The sequence below is a fragment of the Dipodomys ordii genome, unplaced genomic scaffold, assembly GCF_000151885.1.
Source record: "Dipodomys ordii isolate 6190 unplaced genomic scaffold, Dord_2.0 Scaffold198, whole genome shotgun sequence".
Taxonomy (NCBI): domain Eukaryota; kingdom Metazoa; phylum Chordata; class Mammalia; order Rodentia; family Heteromyidae; genus Dipodomys; species Dipodomys ordii.
In genome coordinates, this window is record NW_012267414.1 from 755,309 (window position 1) to 778,567 (window position 23,259).

Sequence of the window (23,259 nt, forward strand, 5' to 3'; positions counted from 1 at the left end):
AGGTGGGAGGGAGGGAGGGGAGACAAGGAGAGGGAAAAAAGGGAAGAGAAGGGGAGGGAAGGAGAAAGAAAAGAGGGAAGGAAAAGTAAGTGTATCCAGTGTAATTACAAACTTGTGCTTAAGGGTTTCTTATTTAGTTATTCTTGGCATGGTGACACACAGCATCTTAAAACTCAAGTTCTGGTGATGTCAATATGCCCATCATTCGAAATCTGTCAAACTTGAAAGTGGCACATTTTTCTGTAGAAGAGGCATCTGCTTGTCCTTATGCCTTTTCAAGCCTGTGGCAGGGAAGCAAGCATAGCTTTATGCACACAACTCTGAGCTGCTCAATGATCAGCTATGGAATACAGTCAGTAAATATTATGGCAAAGTTGCTTAAGGACAACTCAATGTTTAAGACATTGAGGGCTTCAGAAAACCCCAATTTGTTTTACCAGTCTCTATTTACTTTCAACTCTTAACCTTTAAGCGAATGTCTACAAGCCAAATGAGCCTTCTTTCCACAGACATGAAAAAAAAAAAATCACCGTACTCACTATGATCCTTTCTTTCCCAATCAACACTCATCCTGGTGTTCCTCACTGCTGTGAATATTGCCAGGGAACCAGGCTCAGACGCTCATTGGTTATCCATTAAAAGTTGTGGAGAAAGTTATCTCAAGAGAGGTCTTGGTCAAACCTGGTGGCCAGGGAGATTTTTGCATTTTTGTGTCTCCAAACATCAAAAACATTTCCCACTCTGCTAGCTAAGTGAGAAACCGCCTGAGAATCAGAGTGGCCTAGAAAACGGTTTTGACTGGTTCCCAGCTTTCCTCCAGCAGGGAGTGCGCACAGAGAGCTGAGTTGCAAAGACAGCTGGAAACAGACTGAAGTGAACGGACGGAGAACAGACACAAAACAGAAACCCGACGGAAGCACAGCAGCTGCACATACATCTGACAAAATTGTCACTGTGTGTCAGTGAAGATAAAATACAGAAAAACGTGTGCCTAATTTCTTAAAAAGCTGGACGTGAAGGTTCACAAGCTTCTCCAGACTGGCCAGGTCCACATGACCTGCGCAGAAACACCGACTGGGGCCAAACTGGTGATGAAGGTCAGACCAGGCCTCCCCGACACTCCGGCAGTTTGTTACTCAGAAGCACCGTCCTTGCAGATGTGATTAGGGCTAAAGTCTCAAGAAGAACTCACTCACGATGCAAACGGGCTCTACACCAACAATTAGTATGCCTTTAGTAAGAGAAGACACAGAAGCAGGGACAGAGAAGAATACCAACTAACTAGAGTTGTGCCGCCACAAGCTACACACACCAAAAGCTAATGATGTAAGGAAAGATTCCTTTTTGTTGTTGTTGTCAAGTCTGGGCCTGGGCGCTGTCCCTGACCTCTTTTTGCTCAAGGCTAGGGCTCTACCACTTTGAGCCACAGCACCACTTCTGGTTTTCTGAGTGGTTCATTGGAGATAAGAGTCTCATGGACTTTCTTGCCCAGGCTGGCTTTGAACTGCGATCCTCAGATCTCAGCCTCCTGAGTAGCTAGGATTACAGGCGTGGGCCACCACACCTGGCATAGGAAAGATTCTTATACCAAGAATTCTGCACTGATACATCAATTTTATATTTCTAGCATCCAAAACTAATAGAAGAACAAATTGTTAGCAAGTCACTTTTTGGTGGCTTGTTATGGTAAGCCCCACATTACTGAGCTCAATGGTCAATTCTCAGAACTCAGGGTACTTTATTATCACCACAGGTGCATCCACATAACAATCTTGACAATGGGAAGAATGGTAACATTCCATACAATATTAAAAACAGTATTACTTCCAGCATTACAAAAATGATGTATTGATAGCATCTTCATATGACAAAAAGTGAAAAAATTAAGACTAATTCAGGGCCTCTATTATCTCATTTTAATAAAATAAAAGATACCTAAACTTGTTATACATTTAAAAAATAAACAATAAGATCTTTAATTAATAGCATTATGATCTTTTCACTTTTCTCTTATGCTACAGGCATGTAATAATATGCCCAATTTTGTCTCAGGCCCTAGGGGTGGAGGTACCCCTTATACTTCCTAAGTGACAAGCTATTTTTTACCGAGCCTCCGAAGGTCCCTGATAAGGCCCCGTGCTGCCAAGAATGACAGTCATTTAAAACAGTCTGTTGGGCTGGGAAGGTGGTAGAGTGCTTGCCTGGCATGCATGAAGCCCTGGGTTCCATTCCTCAGCACCACATAGAAAAAGCTGGAACTGGCGCTGTGGCTCAAGTGGTAGAGTGCTAGCCTTGAGCAAAAGAAGCTCAGGGACAGTGCCTGGGCCCTGAATTCAAACCCCAGGACTGGTAAAACAAAACAAACAAAAATAAACAACAAAAAAAACCCCATAAAAGTCTGTTTTAAAACACAGTGATATAAGTATTAGGCCTGAAGTAAATGGAAGTATTAAAAAAAAAAAGTCATACTGTGAAATCCAGTAAATGCAATGATTATTAAATCACTAAAAAAGTATGAATTTGAAGCAGTATAATTTGTAAAAAAAAAAAAAAAAAAGAAAGAAAGAAAGAAACACCTATGGTGGCCCTGCATTGGTTCAAAATGGATGTGACTTCATTAGAAATCGAGTGCCCCGGGCTGCACATAGCCTGGCGCCAAGCCGAGGACGGATGCAGTGACCAGCAAGCACACATCGGCCTTGGGATCAGTCAGCAAGTGCTGAGGCCCTGCAGCCTGGCTGTGCTGGGGCTAGGTGTGCAACTGCACTTTGGATTTAGGGAATTTCAAACTAAGGATGGTTTTATTGTGATGCTTATTGTGATGCAAGTCTCTTAAAAGGTGAGGAGCATTGGCATTATTTTATCTCCCAGTCTCGGCTCCCCCCTTCCCTTCTGGTATACCTGTCATCACCTCTGAGACAAACAACAGGTTCTGAAACCCCGTTTCCCAGGGTCTGCTCACAGAAGCCCAAGGAGGATGTTTAATGGCGATGCTGTCCTCTCTGTTTAAGACCTGTCTCTTTCCTCCCTACTACCAGACAACTGGCTTTATCACCATGATGTACTCCTGCAGCTGTATAATTGTCTCCTGACTCACTCAATTTCCATATTCTCCCACCCGAGGTGACCAAACATAACAGAACAGTACTGACAGAAGCCTAATAAAAAGGAGAAAGAAAAAAGCCCATTTGAAAAATTACAGCATTATCAGTTTCCCTAAATAAAAACAGCAAAATTACTCTTTAAAAATACCGAAATTGTTTTCGGAGCTGCTGGATCTCTGCATTTTGTTCCGCAATTGCCTTCAGGAAGTGTTCGGTAGCCTGTGGTAAGAAAACAAACGTGGTATTAGAGCTGTCTTGAAAAAGTAGCCATAAGGCACCTCAGTAAAAGAAAATGAAGCAGGATTCATTTTATGATTGCTCTTGAAGGAAAAATGTAACCCTGGACTTTTCTCACTATCATCTATCAGTTTTGCTGTAAACTGCCTGCATATCTTATGTTCCTTTCTGGCTACATAATCTTTTGTTCATATACCTGTGCAGAAAGCTGTTGTAGAATTAATGTTCTATCTTGTTACTGAACAGCCTGATGTGGCTGATGGATGGAATTAGAGTAGAAAGAATGCAGCACGGTGTAGTAACAAGGCCTTCAGACTTCACAAGGGGACCAAATCTTCAGTTACTGGGCTAATGTTCTTCCTTGTTTTGCTTGTTAACTTAAATTTTTTTAAAAAGGTTATTAAAAAGTGACTTATAGAGGGGTTGCAATTTTGTAAGTCAGACAAAGAGTATATTTCTTCTTAGACAATGTTACCCCCTCCCTTGCTCACTCCCAGTTTTTCCCTACAGACCCCACTCACAAGTTACACAGTTCATTTTTAACAGTGTCCAGTGAGTATCACTGCTGCATTTGTTCACCATTTGTCCCTTCATTTCTGTGCCTCCCATAATACTCCCAAAGACAGATAAATGAACAAACAAGACAAAAATAGCAATGAAGAAAAAAGCATTTCCTAGAGTTCATTTCAGTAAGTATTAATTTTAGGATCAGAGGCACATCTGTACACCGGTGTGTTCCTCTCCCGAGAGTACCCTCCTGTGGTCTCACTGTGTGTGGATGCCTAGAGTTCCATATAGTTTATCATGTTCCAGTGAATTTTAGATCTAATTTCTGCATATGAGAGAAAATCTGGTGTTTGTTTCTGAGCTTTGTTTACCTCACTTAACATGATGTGTTGTTATGTTTGAAATAGGGTCTTGCCCTTGTATGGTCCGAGCTGACCTGGAATCCCTGGTCCTCTTCCTCCCAAGTACTGGGTGGATAGTGGTGGGTCATCAGGACTTGCTGATTTCTGGATTTCCTTTAGGAGGGTTTTTATTAGCACACATTAATTCGCCTCAGTTCATTCCCCTTCCCCTTCTACACCTAATAGTTCTACTTGTACTGTATGCCTCTGGCTCTCCCACGGCTCTTAGTGATACTTGTTTATGAGACCACCTTAATGTGATAGTCTTCTGTTGTCACCCATTTTCCTGCAAATACATTTTTTTCTTCTCTATGGCCAAATAGAATTCTATTGAGTACATATATCATACTTCATTTATCCATTAATCCAGGTCTCAATGTAATTTTAATTTGTATTTCTTTTAGGACTAAAGATGTTGAGTATTTCTTCATGGATTCATTGGTTATTTGTACTTATTTTGAGAACTGCTTGCTCAATTCATTTGCCCAATTATTAATTGCTTTATTTATTCTTTGTGTGTTTATTATTAATTTTTTCTAGTTAATAGCTATCAAAGATTCCCTTTTTCACTCTGTAACTCTCTTCACTCTGGTAATTGTTTCCTATGGAGTGTAAGAATTTTCTAATTTGTTGTAATCCATTCTGTAAGTTCTTACTTTTATTTCCTCAACCACTGGAATGGTATTTAGAAAGCTGCCTATCTTTACGTCTTGATGTGTTTTCCTATGATTTCTCAAAGTAGTTTTAAAATTTCCAACTTCTTTGCTTTGTCTTTCCGTAGCCTTTTGTGTTTCTTCCTTGTGGGTTGTACACTGGTTGAGACAGATCTGTCCTCAGGTTTTAACAGGGGTATTCTTAGCCAGCAAACTTCTCCTGAGGTCTGGACCCCCACTGCCACCCTGAGAGAAGACAGCAGCAGCAACAACTCAAAAACAAGCCAGAAAGTTAAATGTGGTTAAAAACCACATCTACAATAAAAAATAAACATCTCAGTACTCATGGGATGAATTAAGAATTTAAAAATTAGAGTAAAATGACTAAAAATTTATAAAAATAAAAGAGATAAGGAAGTGAAAAAGAGAGGCAAATGAGAAAAGAGATGAAGCTATATGGATGAAGACATAAAAATGGTGAGAAATACAGTAAAACAAATATCGAAAAAGGCAAAATAACAAAAGGACAAGATCCTATTTCTTCCTTAATGAGAAAACAATTATCATTTGCAACTGACTTGGTGTGGAGGATGAGGGGTTAGCAGATGGTTTTCTGTCTGATCACCAAACAAGAGTAGACAGTTGGGCTGGGAAGGTGGCTCAGTGGTAGAGCGCTTGCCTTGCATGCCTGAGGCCCTGGGTTCGATTCCTCAGCACCACATAAGCAGAAAAAGCTGGAAGTGGCGCTGTGGCTCAAGTGGTAGAGCGCTAGCCTTGAGCTGAAGAGCTGAGGGGCAGTGCCCAGGCCCAGAGTTCAGGCCCCACGACCGGACTCCCCCCCCAAAAAAAAAGAGTAGACAGAACAGGATGTTTGTAGGCTGAGTCCTGCTGGACTCTTGAAGTACTGTAACCATTCATAGTAGGCTTAATTCCTGCTAGTATTCTCCATATGCAGACTTAGCACCAGGGCAAGAATAGGAGCTACCCTGAGGCCACTCAGTGGCTTTGTAAAGAAGGGTGGTTCCTGGTTCTCCCATGAGGACAGACTCCTTTGCATATACAGGCCTGTCACCGCTTCACTAATACTCTTGACAGACCATCCTCGGGACTCTCCAGCTTTCCCATCCTCTTCCCAGTTATTTTACCACACTCCTTTGTCTTGCCTGAGACATATCCATTCTGCCTGCATGTGACTTCAACAATCGGACTGGCCCCTCACTCTCGGTGGAATTAACAATTTCCCTTTTGCATTTTGATAAAATGATCTATATTTTTACAGTAAAAGATACAGTATATTTTAAATGATAGATCAGGTTTATGTGTTTCTGGCCATAACAGCCTTTTAAATAGATTGAGGTATAGAAATACATACCTTTATTTACACATCTGTACAACAGACTAAGTATTCAATTCATAAAGTACAATTTAAGAGACAAACTACTACATTAAGAAGAATACAATACTGAGAGTTAGACAGAGCCACACAAAAAAGTTAAACAAACAACCAAGTGTAACATTGGGCATTGTTTTGTAATGGTTTCCCAATTTCTTGAGAACTGTCCCAAAAGTAGTTCCAAAACCCTGGTCTCTGGCAAAGCATGCCAAAGGGTGAGATCTTGAAGGAAAGGACCATGTGATCAGAAGGCAGGAATTCTCAAGTTTTCCATCTTTCTTCCAGTGATCAATGATTTAATCCATCACATATACACAGTGAAAGTCTCCAAACAACAAACAATGCCTAGAAACATTCCGTATCTTATGGCATATCCAACTGGGAACCTTAATTTTCTGAAGAAGCCTTTTTTTTTTGGTCAGCCATGGGGCTTGAACTCTGGGCCTGGGCATTGTCCCTCAGCTCTTCAGCTCAAGGCGAGCGCTCTACCACTTGAGCTACAGCGCCACTTCCGGTTTTCTGGTGGTTTATTGGAGATAGGAGTCTCATGGTCTCTCCTGCACGGGCTGGCTTTGAATCGAGATCCTCAGATCTCAGACTCCTGAGTAGCTAGGATTACAGACTCCTGAGTAGCTAGGATTACAGGCGCCCGGCTGAAGAAGCCTTATTATATACATTAAAGATCTTTCAGCTCATTTATTTAATCATTTTGTTCTAGAGTACTTCATCAGTATCTTAAAACTCTAGTATACTGTCAAAAACTGAGACTAGTAATTTCTACTATTAGTATAAATAGGGGAGGCACTTGTTTATTAATTTTTGTATGTTCAAAAGAGAAAGAAGGAGAGAAAAGAAGTCAAAAACTGGATAACTTAGTTTTGATGACACAATGCTACTGTTTTTGGTACTAGTAAGGATTAACAGAGCAACTAAGTAAGAATGAGAGAATGATTGTACACACTGTCATAATTCTATTACTCCACAATGAGTACAAATGAAATTCTGATAAGGTAAAAGAATAGAAAGTGAAAAAATAGAATGTAAACAGAAATGGGAGGTCTGATGAAATGTTTTGAGAAATTATAGGGAAATTCACATGTACTAATGTTAGTACTGATGGTTAATTAACTACTTGTTTTTTGTTTCATGTCTGAGAAATAAGTAATTTACTCATTAAACACAGACTTACATTATTATTACATATGCAAACAGGATGAAACAACAATAAGTGTATTCTACCACTGAGGAGCTCAAGGTCTGCATTTCTCCTAGGAGATCTTAGCAAGGATCTCAACAGGGTTTTCAGATGGACTGAATTGCAAACTTTCCACAAGGTGCTGTGTCTGTGCCGTTACTGAGTATGTAAGAAGATAATGAGACCGAGGACTGCCTACCTACTGTGGTTTCACATGCGCTTGCTGCTACTGATCTAAGTTAGTACAACATCTGCAGTGACAACTGCTAGTTTACTTAAATGATATTGTCACTTACCATTTCTATGTTCTTAACAGCATGAAGGTTTTGAGTTGGTTGCTGATCCTAGTGAAGAGAGGTATATCAGTAGCAATTAAAATCAACACTAAATTCTGTTTGTACTAAGTCAACTAAGTCAAAGAATGCAAAAATATTTTTAAATAATTAAAAACTTAAGATGTTACTACTAATGTAGGCATTTTTTATTAAAATCATTATTCCTAGCAATCAACCCAGTAGCAAATATTTTTTAAGAAAGCCATATATTATCAAAGTTATCTACGATGACAAATCTGAAATGCTAGCAGGAGTGCAGAATCTTTTTCTGCGAAAGGGCCATTTGGGTATTTATCATTACAGACCATACAAAATGATCAATTCAGGCACAGAAGCTGCAGCCAGCCCATGAGAGGCACTGTGTGTCTCTATTATCATGTACCAGATCACCGAGGGCCTTCTACCGCCTAGAGGCTGTATGTGCCCCACCCCAGATATGGGGGTGAAACAGGAGCTACTGCTCAACATTTCTGAAGGAATCTTCATGGCCCATCAGTTCTAAAGTGTTTAATTAGCTGTTGTGATCTTTTTAAAACTATTTGTGAAAATACAAGAGGCTGTTCACAAGCTGAATAGCTCATGGGCTTAGTTCTTAATCTAAATGAGAAAACAGCCCAGCCCAAAGACCTTACCTCTCTCTCTTTTTTTGGAGGTACAAGCATTTGAACTCAGGGCCTGTGCTTGCTACACAGGCACTCTACCACCATGCCAACCCCTTTTTGTTTTAGTTACTTTTCAGGCAAAGCTTTCTTGACGTTTGGGCTGGCCCTGAGTGCAATCCTCTTACCGCTTCCCTCAGTCACGGGATGGAATGCACATAGTACTACACTAAGCCACTGTTCTTCTCACACAGCTTAGGATGAGAAATGAACACTGCTGTACCTAGCCAGGACTTGACGGGGCACAAGTTCTATACACTAAATTACACGTGAGTTATTTCAAATGGGGTATGTATTGAAAAGCCACTTTGTAAGCTGGAAAGCATCATACAAGGACTTTCTGACTTCCTGAGGTAAAAATTCTCAGCCACAAGGAGAATAACAGGAGTACTTTCAATAGGAATTCCAAGTTGATGAATAAGAACTAGAGAGTTATAATCACCAAATTATCTGGATAAATGTTAGGTCCTGAGTTCAAACCCTAGTACTGACAATATATATATATATATATATATAAGGAGCTCCTCTCTACAGTATCCTCTCCAGAGTGCAATTCTTACTACTCTGCCAGAGACTCACTGGGCAGAGGGTACCCGCTGTCTCTGGCTTTCGCGCGCACTCACCTGGGCCTTGGCCACACATTCCTGGTGGTGCTCGCGTAGCGCGGTCAGCTCCTGCGCAGCAGCCTCCCACAGCCCCAGAGCACAGGCCTTCTCCTGCCAAACAGCGAGTTGTTAACCTGCTGTCAGTTCACAGTGCAAATAGACTATGTTCTTTTATAAGTGAGTTCTTATGAAATTACAAAGTAAAAACAGAACCTATGTGAAAAAAGTCGTCTGGTTTAATGGTGGCAACAGGTTCTGAGAAATGCAGTTAGGCAACTTCCCTCTGTGTGAGAATCAGAGTGTCTTTACAGAAAGCATGGTGGCTATGTCACTGTTAGCTGATACCGACCCAGAAGACCCCTATCTATACACAGTCCCCCATGAGTAGCACGTCACCGCGCCTGACTATGGAAGTGACAGCATCTCTGATGATGTGAAATTGTACTAATGACAATTTAGAGAATAAACCTACAGAACTGTCCTTAGTCAGATTTCACAACTAAATTTAGACATACAGAATAAAACCACGCTACTTGTTCCACAAGAAAATGTAAGCCTCAGAAGCCACGGAATAAACATCTCCTAGGAAATACTTATTTTTCCCGACTGTAAAAGTAGTAAGTATTCACTGCAGAAAGTTAGAAAAATAGAGTAAGAAAAGAAAATAAGAACTACTTGTAACTTTAATTCCTAATAGTAAACACTGAAGTAGAGTTTCATAATTTTTTTTTTTAAGTCAGCTATGGGGCTTGAATGCAGGGTCTGGGCACTGTCCCTGAGCTTTTTGCTCACAGCTGACAAAACTTCACTTCTGATTTTCAGGTGGTTAATTCAAGATAACAGTCTCACAGACTTTCCTGCCCAGATTGGCTTCAAACTATAATCTTCAGATCTCTGCCTCCTGCGTAGCTAAAGCACAGGAGTGAGCCAACAATGCTCGGCTCCTAATTTTTTTTTTTTTTTAACAAAACTTAAAACACACACACACACAATGGGAATACGAACAGTGTGTGTTTATATCATATCTTTTCATTGGTAATTTCTAAGGAGAATTTTCTAAAAATCTGCTCTATTTACCTTTTCCATGTAATTTTAATTCTTATTTTCTGCTCTTGCTGTTTGGTAATGATGACAAAGATAAAAAATATTGGTAAGTTTATTAACTAAAACACATCATTATATTAAGTGACTTAGGGAGGATTTTTAATTTAATTACCATGAGGAAGTTCTCCAGAAGTTGAAAGAGAGACAGAAATGAAGACATCTGATCTCAGCTCCATCACATCTGTATTCTCCCAATAGCCCATGTGTTCCAAAAAGAACCAACTTTTCCATTTTCCGTTCAGTCTAAGCACAGCGCTTGTCCACAGGCCAAATAAATGCACGCGCAACGAGCAAAGACATTCAAACTGCCAAATGCCTGACAGCGGTCACCCCAGGGCAGCCCCCTGGACTCTGGTCCTGGCCCCTTCCTCCCACTCCAGGATACCAGAGGCTACAGGTACAGGTGTTCAAGTCCCTTATAGACAGTGGAAATGTATTCGTACATCACCCACCTGTGTCCTGCTTTATACCTCAAAGCATTCATCTATTACTCATAATACTGAACAGAACATAAATCCTATGTGAATACTATACACACCATACTGTTTAGCGAATGGTGAAAACAGTTTGCAAATGGTCCAAGTCGATGTCCTATATCTACATATCTATATTTTATGGGGCTTGAATACGGGCCGAGGCACTATCTTTGAGCTATTTTTGCTTAAGGTTAGCATGCTACCACTTTGAATCACATTGCCACTCCAGGTCTTTTGGTGATTAATAGGAGATAGAGTCTCACAGACGTTCTATTATCCGGGCTGGTTTTGAACCTCAATCCTCAGATCTCAGCCTCCTGAGGCGTGAACCACCAGCACCTGGCACAAATGTCTAATCCACAAATATGGAGTACCCTGATGTGGATGGCCAGCTGTGCTTCTTTCTATCAATAGTCAACTTTAAATTATATATAGCTTAGTGTTCAAAGCTTTGACAAAGAGGGCTTTCGATGTAGTAATCAAAACCACACAACTGGGTGTTTCTTGAACAGGCACAACTATATTAACACAAAAATAGGTATTGGAAGTAATAAGCAAAAGTAATACTTGATATGTGGTTTTACTGTTTCTTAACATTTCAGAAGTAATAAGAAATGCATAGCTTTTGAAAGACATTTTAGTATCAGTGAGAAAGAAAGCATTTGTAAAACTAAAATGGTTGTTACTGACTTCTATAGAAACAATTATAAACTGCTCCTAGTTTACAACAAAAACATGCTTTCCTCATCATTTACCTAATTTTAAATTCTTTACCTTACACGTTACAGAAAATTCAATGCTATATGTACATTTTGTATGAAGATGATTATAGCCTTCCCGATTTATTGAAATATCACCTTCATAAGAACTCCAAAGACAAATTCCCAAGGAATTATGTTATGACTATTCACAGGTAATTTCAAAATCAAAATCATAAAAAAAATTTCTTGACCTATTTATAAATGAAGAAACATCTTCAATCACACAGCTAGATAATGGGATAATAGTTCAAACATATATTTGATATGAATTACCTGGATATAAAATTACGAAGTAAAATATAATTCCCCATACAAAAATTCACAAAATAGGGGCTGGGAATGTGGCTTAGGAACAGAATGCTTGCCTAGGATGCATGAAGCCTTAGCCCTGGGTTCGATTCCTCAGTACCACATAAACAGAAAAAGCTGGAAGTAGCACTGTGGCTCAAGTGGTAGAGCACTAACCTTGAGCAAAAGATGCTCAGGGACAGTCCCCAGGCCCTGAGTTCAAGCCCAGGACTGGCAAAAAAAACGCACAAAATATTTATATCATTGAAAACCAGGAAAAAGTGACAAGGTATCCAAAATTTCAGTTATTATAAGGAAAAGCAGAGAAAAACTGTAGTTTTAGATACAAAACTTTAGAAAAGTACTACACTATAATCTTTGAAGAAAGAAGTACCAGGAGAAAACACAAAAATTGTAAAATGTATATGTAAGGAAGTAAGGTTCTTGATGATTTTTTAAAAAAAGTTTGACGTTAAAATACTTAGAAGACCCAAAAGTCATTCAAAAGTTTTGTGATTTGATTAAAAAAGTATTTGACACTGAGAAGTAGTGATTCACTCTTGTAATACTAGCTATTAAGGAAGCTGAGATGCGAGGATTAGAGTTTGAAGCCAGCCTGGGCAGCAAAGTGTATGAGACTCTTATCTCCAATTAACCACCCAAAAGACCAGAAGTGGAGCCCTGGCTCTGAGTTCAAGCCCTAGGACAAGCACACATACAACAAAAATTATTTGCCAAATACACCAAATATTTATCACAGGTTTTAATTTTTTTTTCTTTTTTTTTTTTGCCAGTCGTAGGGCCTGAACTCTGGGCCTGGGCACTGTCAGCTCAAGGCTATTGCTCTACCACTTGAGCCACAGCCCTACTTCTGGCTTTTTCTGCTTATGTGGTGCTGAGGAACTGAACCCAGGGCTTCATGCATGCAAGGCAAGCACTCTACCACTGAGCCACCTTCCCAGCCTTTTTTTTTTTGAGACTGGGACTGGAATTCTGTACATGATGCTTTTGCTTATAGGCTAACACTCTACCAACTGAACCAGTCCCTTGCTAAAATTCGTATCTCCAAAAGTCATCAAGTACTACCAAGGTTGTCACACTCTGTCGTTCACATAAGCAGTGATAGCGCATGACTGAGTCGGCATATGACTTGGGAAGTTGCTTACCTGATTGGCTAGCTGCAGTTGTTCTTGGAGGCTGATGACCACTTCCTCATCTGTGTACACTTCCTTCCCCATCTCTACATCAAAGGGAAGGGCCTCCAACTGCTTCTCAACAACGTCTTTTAGCTCACCATGCAACCTTTGCAACAGTTAACGTAAGAATTTAAACCCATCTTAGTAACAGTGATTACTCTTTTGGTTAATAAAAAGAACTTCCAGATTAAAAACAGTACTTTACACTTTATCACTCTCTCTCCCTCTCCCTTGTTCCCCTTCCTGCTTTCCATTTCTGTGCTAGTACTGGGGTTTGAACTCTAGGTCTTGAGCACTTGGCTTTTTTTTTTTTTTTCCAGGACTGAAAACCAAACCCAGGGCCTTGCGTGTGCCAGGCGGGCGCCCTTCCGCTGGGCTAAACCCCCAGCCCTGTGCTTGGCTTTTTTTTTGCAGAAGATTGGTACTCTACCACTTGAGCAACACCTCCATGAACAGCTTTTTACTGGTTGAGGTAAATATCTCCAAAATCTGTCATTCTGGGCTGGCTTTGAACTTCAATTTTCAGGTCTTAGCCTTCTGAGTAGCTAGGATTACTGGCACCAAGCTACACAAACCAATTTTTTTTTTTTTGGGGGTCCGGTTGTGGGCCTGAACTCTGGGCCTGGGCGCTGTCCCTCAGCTCTTCAGCTCAAGGCTAGCGCTCTACCACTTGAGCCACAGCGCCACTTCCGGCTTTTTTCTTTTTGCTTATGTGGTGCTGAGGAATTGAACCCAGGGCCTCAAGCATGCAAGGCAAGTGCTCTACCACTGAGCCACCTTCCCAGCCCCACAAAACAATTTTTAACTAGTCTTCAAATGAAAACAAACATGCTTAATCCTCATTAGATACTGTGCTATGTGAATAAATAAGATTAACAATTCCAAACCATTAAAATGATTTTTATTTCCATCAGTTTGTCATACACAGAGTTTAATGTTTTAGAAAGGTAAAATTACAACCGAGCATAGTAAAACACACATATAATTCAAATGTATATACGCATATATATATATATATGTACATATACATATTCCACATCATGTTAGTACCTGTCAATACTTACAGTATTTACTTTGCAGCGTATTTCTAGCCATTGCTTTCTCCCTTACAGTCAGTCTTATGAAAAACGCACTGCTATCTCCAATTTACAAACACAGAAACTAAGCAGAAAGATGTTAAACAACTAACTGGTCAAGCCACATGTACTGAAACCAGGAGTCAAATAGAAAACTCAGACTCTGGAGTCTACACTGTGACTGGGTAGGCTTATACATACCAAATACAAGTTTTCTACAACAAGCAAAAAACCCAAAGAAATCAATAGCTAACTGATTTACCTTTCATTTTCCTTAATGACATTTTCAAGATGCAATTTCATCTCACCCATCTGTTGCTGAAAGAGTAAAATGAAGAACAGCAATGTATTTTGTACACAATGAGATTGCCACTCACTAGTCCATTCACATGCAGGCAGACCCTATGACATTAGTATAGACACAGAAACTACTCATTACTTTTAGCAAACCATATTAAATATGGATAGCTTAGTAATACATAGGACATAAAACATTCATTTTGAAGACTAAATATTTTTATGCAAAATATTGGGAAATTTATGAATGTAGTCACTAAAATTTATAGCTACAAAAGCAGATGATACATGTCAGTATGATACTATAACAAATACCAGATGATTCCGGTATGTTTCGTTTTATTTTTTTGTTTGTTTTTTCAGTAATGAGGTTTGAACTCAGGGTCTTGTGTTTGCTAGGCAGTTCTACCTGTGAGCCACACTTCCGGTTGATTACTGTATCTTCAATGTACATCCTAATTAATTCTCTTCAAGTTAGGTGAATCCTGTATAAATGGGCATAGTCTTCAATAGGTAAACAGTGCCACTTCAGATTCCAAAGGAAAACGTGTAACAGGATCAAGGCAGAAGATCAGTAGTTCTCAGTAAGCGTAGAGGTCGTGTAAGACCTCACTGTGGATAAGCGTGCCCATCGGTCTTGACTGTGCCCTGGGTTGAAGGAGAGGAACCAAGCGGGGGACTGGCAAGCCACACGAGGGACAGGCACTTCTCTGAGTGGTCTGTCCCCCTTTCGACCAGGGAAGCTCAAGGCAGCTTGGGTGGGAGTCAGCAATGGCCAATTCTAACTACAAAGTGGCATAAAAGTTGATTTCCTCCCAGGTTCCTGCTGTGCCTGAATCACAATCAAACCAGAATGAATTAATTTACCATCAGACAATTAAGCACTAACCATGCATGGAGTGATGCAGTGATAAAATTAGAAAAGGCAGGTGCAGGGTCCTGAATGCCTTAGGAAGTTTGGGTATTATTGTGGCCATTATCTCCGTTTTATGATTTGATGAACTAGGTATGTTATAAAAGTTTATCTTTGAAAGTATTCCTTATCGTCAAATATTAAATAGTATATATATATATACACTAGCTAAAATCAAAAGTGGAGCATAACAGTCTCATGAAAAATCCTTTACTGCAAAATATTTAGAAATATTTGGAAAAGTATTAATCACAAAAATTTTCCCTGATACTTACATTTCAAGCAGAAAGTCTGTCATATAAGGGACTGAAGTAATACTTTCCTTGCTTTTAGATATCCTATTTTTTAACGAAGTCACTAAATTGTTAGGATTAGTTTTACTAAGTAACATCTAAGTGAGCAACTCTTCCTAGAAGTAGCTATCAACATCTTTTTTCCTCTTTAAAAGAAGGAACAAGTGTTTCATCAGAAACTCAAGTTTCCTATGGTAGCTTTTCATTGATTTAGGATAATTTTCAGGTGCTAAGAATACCAAGGGAAAAATAAAGTTGAACATCTTAGTAAAACATCTGATGAAACGCATACAGTAGCAGACTATAAAATATTTAAAAGGATTTAATTTAAAGATAACTACCTATTCTGTAAATAAAAACCATATCACAGTAAGACACCATAGTAATTTGGTGAACTCAGTAGGAACTTTTGAGTATTTGCTAGTCCTAAAAAAAAGTGCAAAATACCATTTGTGCACGAGTTGCTCTCTATTATTCTTCAGCAATTAAAGAGATACTGGCTTAAATCTAACCAGAAGCTAAAATGTGCACAGTAAAGATTAGAAAATAAGCTAGCTTAAAAACTGGATTATGATAAATAGGAACAAAATGTAAAAGAAGTGCCTGTTTTTAAATTTCTGGTTCACTTTTATATGTATTAGAGAATAACATGGGGATGAAAGTCTACAATGAGATGGAAAAGCAAAGGGGTTATGTGTTCTTTTAGTAGTGCCAACATTAAGCTAGTAACAGAATAGTAATAATTCATAGAAACATATAGGTTGCCACATTCTAATGGTCTTGTTCCTCTAAGTCCTGGCCCTTGTCATTCATCATATAGTCAAAGGTGTATGCACAGTTGGATACAAAGTTCTCCACAGACTCCAGTATTACAGTAATGCTCCAGGACAGCCACGCTCGGGGCCCAGGCTCTGCCTTCAACAGAGCAGGGCTTCACTGGAGGAAGTAGGTCACTGGAGGACCTGAATTTGAAGGCATACTTTGTCCATGGTCCCCTTCTCCTCCCCTCCTCGTGTGTGTGTGTGTGTGTGTGTGTGTGTGTGTGTGTGTGTGTGTGTGTGTCCCCACATGCACATATCTCTCCCTGTCTGGGTCTTGTGTCCTTCTCCTTTCTGGCTACCATGAACTGAGTCCTCACTTCACTATGTTCCTGTTGCCATGGTATTCTGTTATTCCTCAGGCCCAAAGCAATTGAGCCAGCTGACCTTGGATTGGAACTTCTAAAACCATTAACTACAATAAACCTTTCTCCCTTTAAGTGGATTTCTCAAAGGCTTTTTGTCCCAGTGACAAGAAGCTGAGGAACACAGCATACTATGTCCATGTACCAAGAGAAGAGAAACAGTCAAAGTATTTAGGGTCTGCCACTCTCACAGCATCATTCGGAGAAAACTTTTTGTCTCAAGTGTTGTTTTTACAGTCATTACCTGTGCACAAATGTCACTTTGCTATCCTTACCATACTGAATTAATCCAAATACAGAGCTATCATCACCTGCTGGCAGGCTTAGCATGAGACATATATGTTCTAGCTAGGGAATGCTTCTATTGCTTGGTACCCTAGTATTAGAAATTCTCGGGAAAAAATAAAAGACATTTCAGTTGAAAGAAATGTGTCATAAGTATTAGTTGTATTTGACAAATGAAATTCACTGAAACCCAGTCTGTATCCTGAACATTTCTATGCTGTTATTCTAGCTTCCCACGAGCGTAGGTCAGAGGCGTTGGGCCCTTCGTTCTTCAACTACATGACTAAAGATGACAGACAGACAAATAGTTGTGACAGTTTAGGCCTACATTATATCAATAATATCTAAAAGATATCAGTCAAAGATGTTTGTGAAGAGACAATATTTGAAAAAGTTTGTTCTGCAAATGATAAATACAGGAGGAATGAGGATAACACTCAAGGTCTGAGACAGTTTAAAGAAAACAGAAGCAAAGAACAATGTGATTAAGAGATTCTTCTACATTCTTCTAAGAGAAGCTTCTGACAGAACAAGAAAATAACGAACCCAAATAATAAAACTAAGGATAATCTTTAAACACACACACACACATACTTATATATAATTACAACAAACTTTTTCAATTCATCAGTTCATTAATTAAAACAATCTATTACTTTTCTATCTCCATAAAATGTGGAAGTTTATGATGTCATACCTGATAGTATTTTAGCTGTTCATTTAGTGCCTCCAGATGTTTATCATACTCAGTAATAAGAAGAGCTAAAAAGCTAAAGGAAACAACCCAGAATTAAAAATCTAGTATATTTAGTTCCATTCAGCTTAAAATCTTTTTTTTTTTTTTGATAGGTCGTGGGGCCTGAATACCGGGCCTGGGCACTGTCCCTCAGCTCTTCAGCTCAAGGCTACTGCTCTCCACTTGAGCCACAGCGCCACTTCCGGCTTTTTCTGTGTATGTGGTGCTGAGGAATCGAACCCAGGGCCTCCTGCATGCAAGGCAAGCACTCTATTGAGATACCTTCCCAGCCCCTCCATTCAGTTTAATAAATATATAACAAGTGAAAAAATTTCACATAAAAATTTGTGTTCACATAACAATTTGTATTTTACCCTTTTTCCAAAATTGGTGTTTGTGTGCCTATATGTACTCTGGGGCTTCTACCACTGGAGCCCTGCCTCTTCCCTGGCATTCTGTAGATGGAGGCTCAAGTAATTTCTTCTTGAGGTGGTCTCAAACTACAATCTTCCAAGTATTAGCTTTCTGAGGAGCTAGGATTACAGGCATGAGCCACTGGCTATCAGCTTCAAGCACACATTTTTTTTTAATCTTAGCACAATTAATACTTTGGCGGGAACTGTCTTGGTTGCGTGTGTGCAGCAGAGTAGGATGGTTTGAGCACTGCAGGCTGTTTAATAGTGCGCAACCTCCATACCCTAACACTCCAGTAGCAGCCTCCCTCTCCAGAGTTTGCCGTAGTAAACTAACATGCTTTCAAGTATTCTGAGTGTCTCCTGAGGGATCAGGAAAAGTCACTTTTACAGACTCTATAGTATTTTCTTATAAACTACAGAAGATCATGAAATTAAAGGAATTTTTCAATTGATAATATAACTATGAAAATAATATTTCTGGTGATACTTTACCTTTGGTCAACTACTGAGTTTACTAATGTGTCATCTCCATCTCCTTTGAGGACAGCTTTCTAGAACAGAAAAGTGTTATTTTAAAATGTTTTCTCATGCATGATTCTAGCCAATATTGACAGTGGTTGAAAATTAAGTACAATTCAAATTTTTTGTTGGTCATGGGGCTTGAATTCTGGACCTGAACACTTTCCCTCAGCTCTTCAGCTCAAGGCTAGCACTCTACCACTCGAACCACAGCGCCACTTCCCAATTCAAATTTTTATATTATAAATTATAGCAATATAATTCAAAAATGAGAAAAAGAAAAAAAATCACCTTTATGAAATTGAAGTGCATTTGATATAACAGCCATACATCATTATACACTTGTGGTAAATTAGAAATATGAAGAAAAGAGCTATAGTCATGGCTCACATAATAGAAATATGAAAATTTTTTCTTCATTATGTATTCCTCGTCTGGACTGTTCAGTGTATTTGCCCATTTATTAACTGGATTATTGGCTCTTTTGGTGTTTAATTTTTTTAGTTGTTTATACACTCTGCTTATTAATCTGTGACAGATAAATAGCTTTCAAAATTTTTCTCCTACTCTGTAATCTGTCTCTTCATTCTAGTAACTGTTTTCTTTGCTGTTCGGAAGCTCTACTTGGATATAATTCAATTGACAATCCTTCTCTTAATTGCCAAACTACTGAAGTTCTATTCAGGAAGTTCCTGTCCATTTTCCCCTTTCCAATACTAGTTTCAAAACTTCTTCTGGCATTACATTAAGGTCTTTGATCTCATTCTGAATTGGTTTTAGCACAGGGTGAGAGTAATCTAGTTTGTCTTTTTCTCAGCCCCATGGTTGAAAAGGCTATTTTTTTCTCCTATGTAGGCTGTTGGTTCCTTTGTCAAAATTCTGAAATGATATGGCTCGGTCATCTCTGGATCCCTGTTCTGTTCCAGTGGTCTACATAACTGTTTTTGTGCCCATGCTAGGCTGTTTTATTACTACGGTTCTGTAGTATATTTGAAGTCAGGCATTGTGTTACCCTAGCACTGCTCTTTTTGGCTCAGGGTTGCTTTGTTCTCCCGGATATTTTGTGCTTCCACATGAATTTTAAGTTTGATTTTTCCACCACTGTGAAGTTCACTGGGATTTTAATGGGGATGGCATTAGATCTTAGATTGCTTTCAGTTTGGTTAGACATGGAATGAGAAGTCTTCCCATTTCCAGTGTCTTCTTTGACTTCTTTTTCAATGTTTTATACTTTTTATCATAGAGTGTCTTTTACCAACTTAGTTAGTTTTCCTGTTTTCTTTCTTTGTATATTGTTGATGGTAAAGAAGAAAGATTGTTATATTGATTTTATTATACACTATACTATGCTCAAACGGTAATAACATCCAAGTTTTTTTATTGGGGTTTTTAAGGTAATAAATTTGACTTCTTATGCATCTATTTCTATTTCTTCACCATGCCTTATTGTGCTGGCGGAGTAGACCCACTCTTGTCCCCCTCCTTATTTTGGAGGGGCTGCTTTAAATTCTCCCCCATTTAGTACTAGGTTGGCTGTAAGTTCTTCACATGTTCACAGTCTGCAGTCTCTACTACTAGCTGCTGCTCTTCCTACCTCTCAGGCCAGGCCATCGTTCCTAAGAATGACAGGAGTTACAGCTTACAGCTAGATACAGATTGAGAAACAATTTAGGATATTTCAAACTTGATGAATTCTCACTTTAGAAATTTGTTATTTTGAGATTGTACATAATATCAGTTCCAACTCTGGGAAAAAAATTTTAAGTGAAAATAAGCTTTGTCATTACAACAATCAAAGGTGTAAGAAAAACTGAAAATTCAATTTCACATGAAAATAATCCTAAGTAGACTTTATATTGCCTTCATATTGGTAATCCTAATTTACATACCTGTTTAGTTGAGAATTTAGAAAAATTATCCATTTGATGATGTGTAAGGACTTCATTTAATAATTTTTGATCTGAAACACATTGTGAAAAACCAATTTAAGTTCACTAATGTTCAATGTTTATAGTGGCTCTTGTTACTACTTTTCAAAGTAAAAGAGCCATCAATTTCAATATAACATTTTAGAACTTAAAATTAGGTTATTTTGTATTCTGAAACCCACTAATGCCTACCAATGTGAAAAACAGCTAAAAAAAAAAAAAAAACCACACATATTTTCTGGCTTCCTCAGTTTGAATACTCAGTTTCTCCTAGCTTGCTCTTCAGTTTGGTCAAGTTAAAAAAAAATACAACCCACATATGTTTTAGGACCCATTTGGAGAGTTATAGTCACATTCTCCACGTCTTCAAATCAGCTTTTAATTCCTTCAGAATAACCCTCTACATTGAAGAGAAATGTCAAGACAAAAAAATAAGTAAATAAAAGAGAGTGACAGGAGACAATGAAAAAGAAGGTCTGGAGTAAAGCTAAGAGCTCTCACTAAATATGATGCCATATTTTTATTCACATCAAGAAAATGAAAAATAATAGGATATATCAACTAACAAATATGCAATCACGTATTATTTTCCAAGATCATTTCGAACACTTCAAATTCATTACTTGCTATCAGTAAGGCAAGTCTAAATAACTTTCAAAGCAATAAAGACAAAAAGCATTATTATCAGATAAAGCACAAACTACACTCAAGAACCAAAAGTCTAGTAGAAGGGTAAGAAACCCTCCACAGATACGGAAGAAATCATTTTTAAATAGCCCATCAAACTCCTGAGGAGTTACAAAATAAATGTATTTTGATCTGAACAGTAGTTTAAGTGATGTACCCCATAACCGCTGCTTTAGCTGTACACCAGGCTGAGTAACCCCTATTCAAATGATTGGGACAAGAAGTGCTCCAGACCTCTAAATTTCCAGATCTTAGAATATATGTATACACTTTTCCTCATGAACATTTCTAATTTGAAAATCAAAAGTCCAAATGCTCTTCATATTCATCATGTGTTAGCACTGAAAAAGTCTTAGATTGTGGAACATTTTGGACTTGGACTTTCAGACCAGGGAAGCCTGTACCAGGAATAAGCCTGACACTACAAATCAATACCAAGTGTTAGGAAAAGCCCAAGAGGCCTCCAAAAGTTAAATGCATAAGGCAAGAAGGACTGTCTCAGAAGTCAAGAAATAGAAAACAAACTTAGAAAACAAAGTCAAAGATACATTATCGAGATCAAGCATTTTGAAAAGCATCGGATGAATTTCAAAAGCAGTCAAGATAAAGTCAGCAAAGTAAGATTAGAAGACTTCCTTAACACAATGATGTCTACAAGAAACATACAAGTATCAGGGGTATGAGTGAAAATATTGGAAACTGGGAATAACACAGAATAAATTTTAGTCTTTCACTATCATGATTCAACCCCTTTTATGAGCACAAGTAGATTCAACACCAGGTATGTTTTCTGCTAGAGCTTTGATCTTAACCCACCCCTTAGGGCCATGTGGTACCAACTTGGTCCCCAGCTGATGCTGTTAGGGAGCCACCTCCCCTTCCCACCATCTCTTGCCTATCTGTCGCTATCTCAGCATCTCTCATGACGGGCTCTGCAACCAGGCACACAGTGATGGAACCTAGTCAGCCTCCTGAGTAGCTAGGGTTACTCTAGGCAGGAGCCACAAAAAAGAGAAGGTCCTACTGAAAAAAATACCCCCTATCCTGAAAAGACGAGCACATCCTATTATGGCTTGCACTCACAGCCTCGCTGCTGTCTCTGGCTTTTATGTTCAAGGCTAGTGCTGAACCGCTTGAACCACAGCTCTACTCTTGGCTTTTTGGTAGTTAATTTGATATAAAAAGCTGATGGATTTTCCTGCCCAGGCTGGCTTTAAACCACAATCCTCAAATCTCAGTTGTCTGAGTATCTATGAAGGTAAGGGCTATCAGCATATGGCTCTCATTATTTTTAAGTTTAAAGAGAATTTATTTCCTTTTTCTTTTTTTTGGGGGGGGGGCTGTATTAGGTTGAACTCAGGGTCTCCTTTTTTGCTCGGTAAGTGCTTGCTACACTGCTTCAAATATGCTCCAAGCCCAAGAATTTACTCTTCCAATCAGGCTGAGAAATGATCATTTTCCTTATCTATATGAAAGACATTTTTATTTTATTAAGTTTGAACTCAAGGCTGTGTGTATTAGGAGTCACACCTCCAACTTTTCTTTACTTTTGTAGGTAGGCTTTCATACTTTTCCCCTTAGGCTAGCCTTGGACCATAATCCTTATACCTCCACCTCCTGCCTAGCTGTGAGTACAGACACACACATATGCTCAGCTTATTTTCTGAGTCGTTTTGTCCTGGATGGTTTCAAACTGCAATCCTACACTTCTGCTCCCAGTAACTGGGATTACAGTATGACCCCATTACCCCCAGTCCAAGACTTTATGAAGCAAACATTTTTATTTGGAATTGTTGTGATCTGAGCCCAGGAGGCATTCGACCATGCCATCCCAGCAGACCTTATCTTTCTCTACTATACGGATAAACTAGGGTCTCACCACCAGTTCCTTGACATTACTTTTCCCATTCATTTGTACTGTCTATGTTGGGTGTGCAGATTTGATTCTATTCCAATGAGATAAGAATCTATCCATTTTTATCTAACTAATAGTTACACTTTAATACCCAATA

General features: G+C 38.9%; 1 protein-coding gene across 2 annotated transcripts in view; it reads right to left on the minus strand.

The window, feature by feature from the left end:
• The window catches only part of Sclt1 (sodium channel and clathrin linker 1), a 56,657-nt gene extending 36,068 nt beyond the window's left edge, over positions 1-20,589 (minus strand). For both annotated transcript variants that reach the window (XM_013034877.1, XM_013034876.1), the window contains exons 1-8: positions 20,522-20,589; positions 18,606-18,664; positions 17,659-17,731; positions 14,253-14,308; positions 12,885-13,020; positions 9,108-9,200; positions 7,787-7,834; positions 3,253-3,323 (exon numbers count right to left, since the gene is read on the minus strand). In XM_013034877.1, the coding sequence (XP_012890331.1) occupies positions 3,253-3,323; positions 7,787-7,834; positions 9,108-9,200; positions 12,885-13,020; positions 14,253-14,308; positions 17,659-17,731; positions 18,606-18,664; positions 20,522-20,554 (569 nt within the window). In that variant the 5' untranslated portion in view covers positions 20,555-20,589. The remainder of the gene's footprint in view (positions 1-3,252; positions 3,324-7,786; positions 7,835-9,107; positions 9,201-12,884; positions 13,021-14,252; positions 14,309-17,658; positions 17,732-18,605; positions 18,665-20,521) is intronic.
• Positions 20,590-23,259: the final 2,670 nt, after the last annotated feature.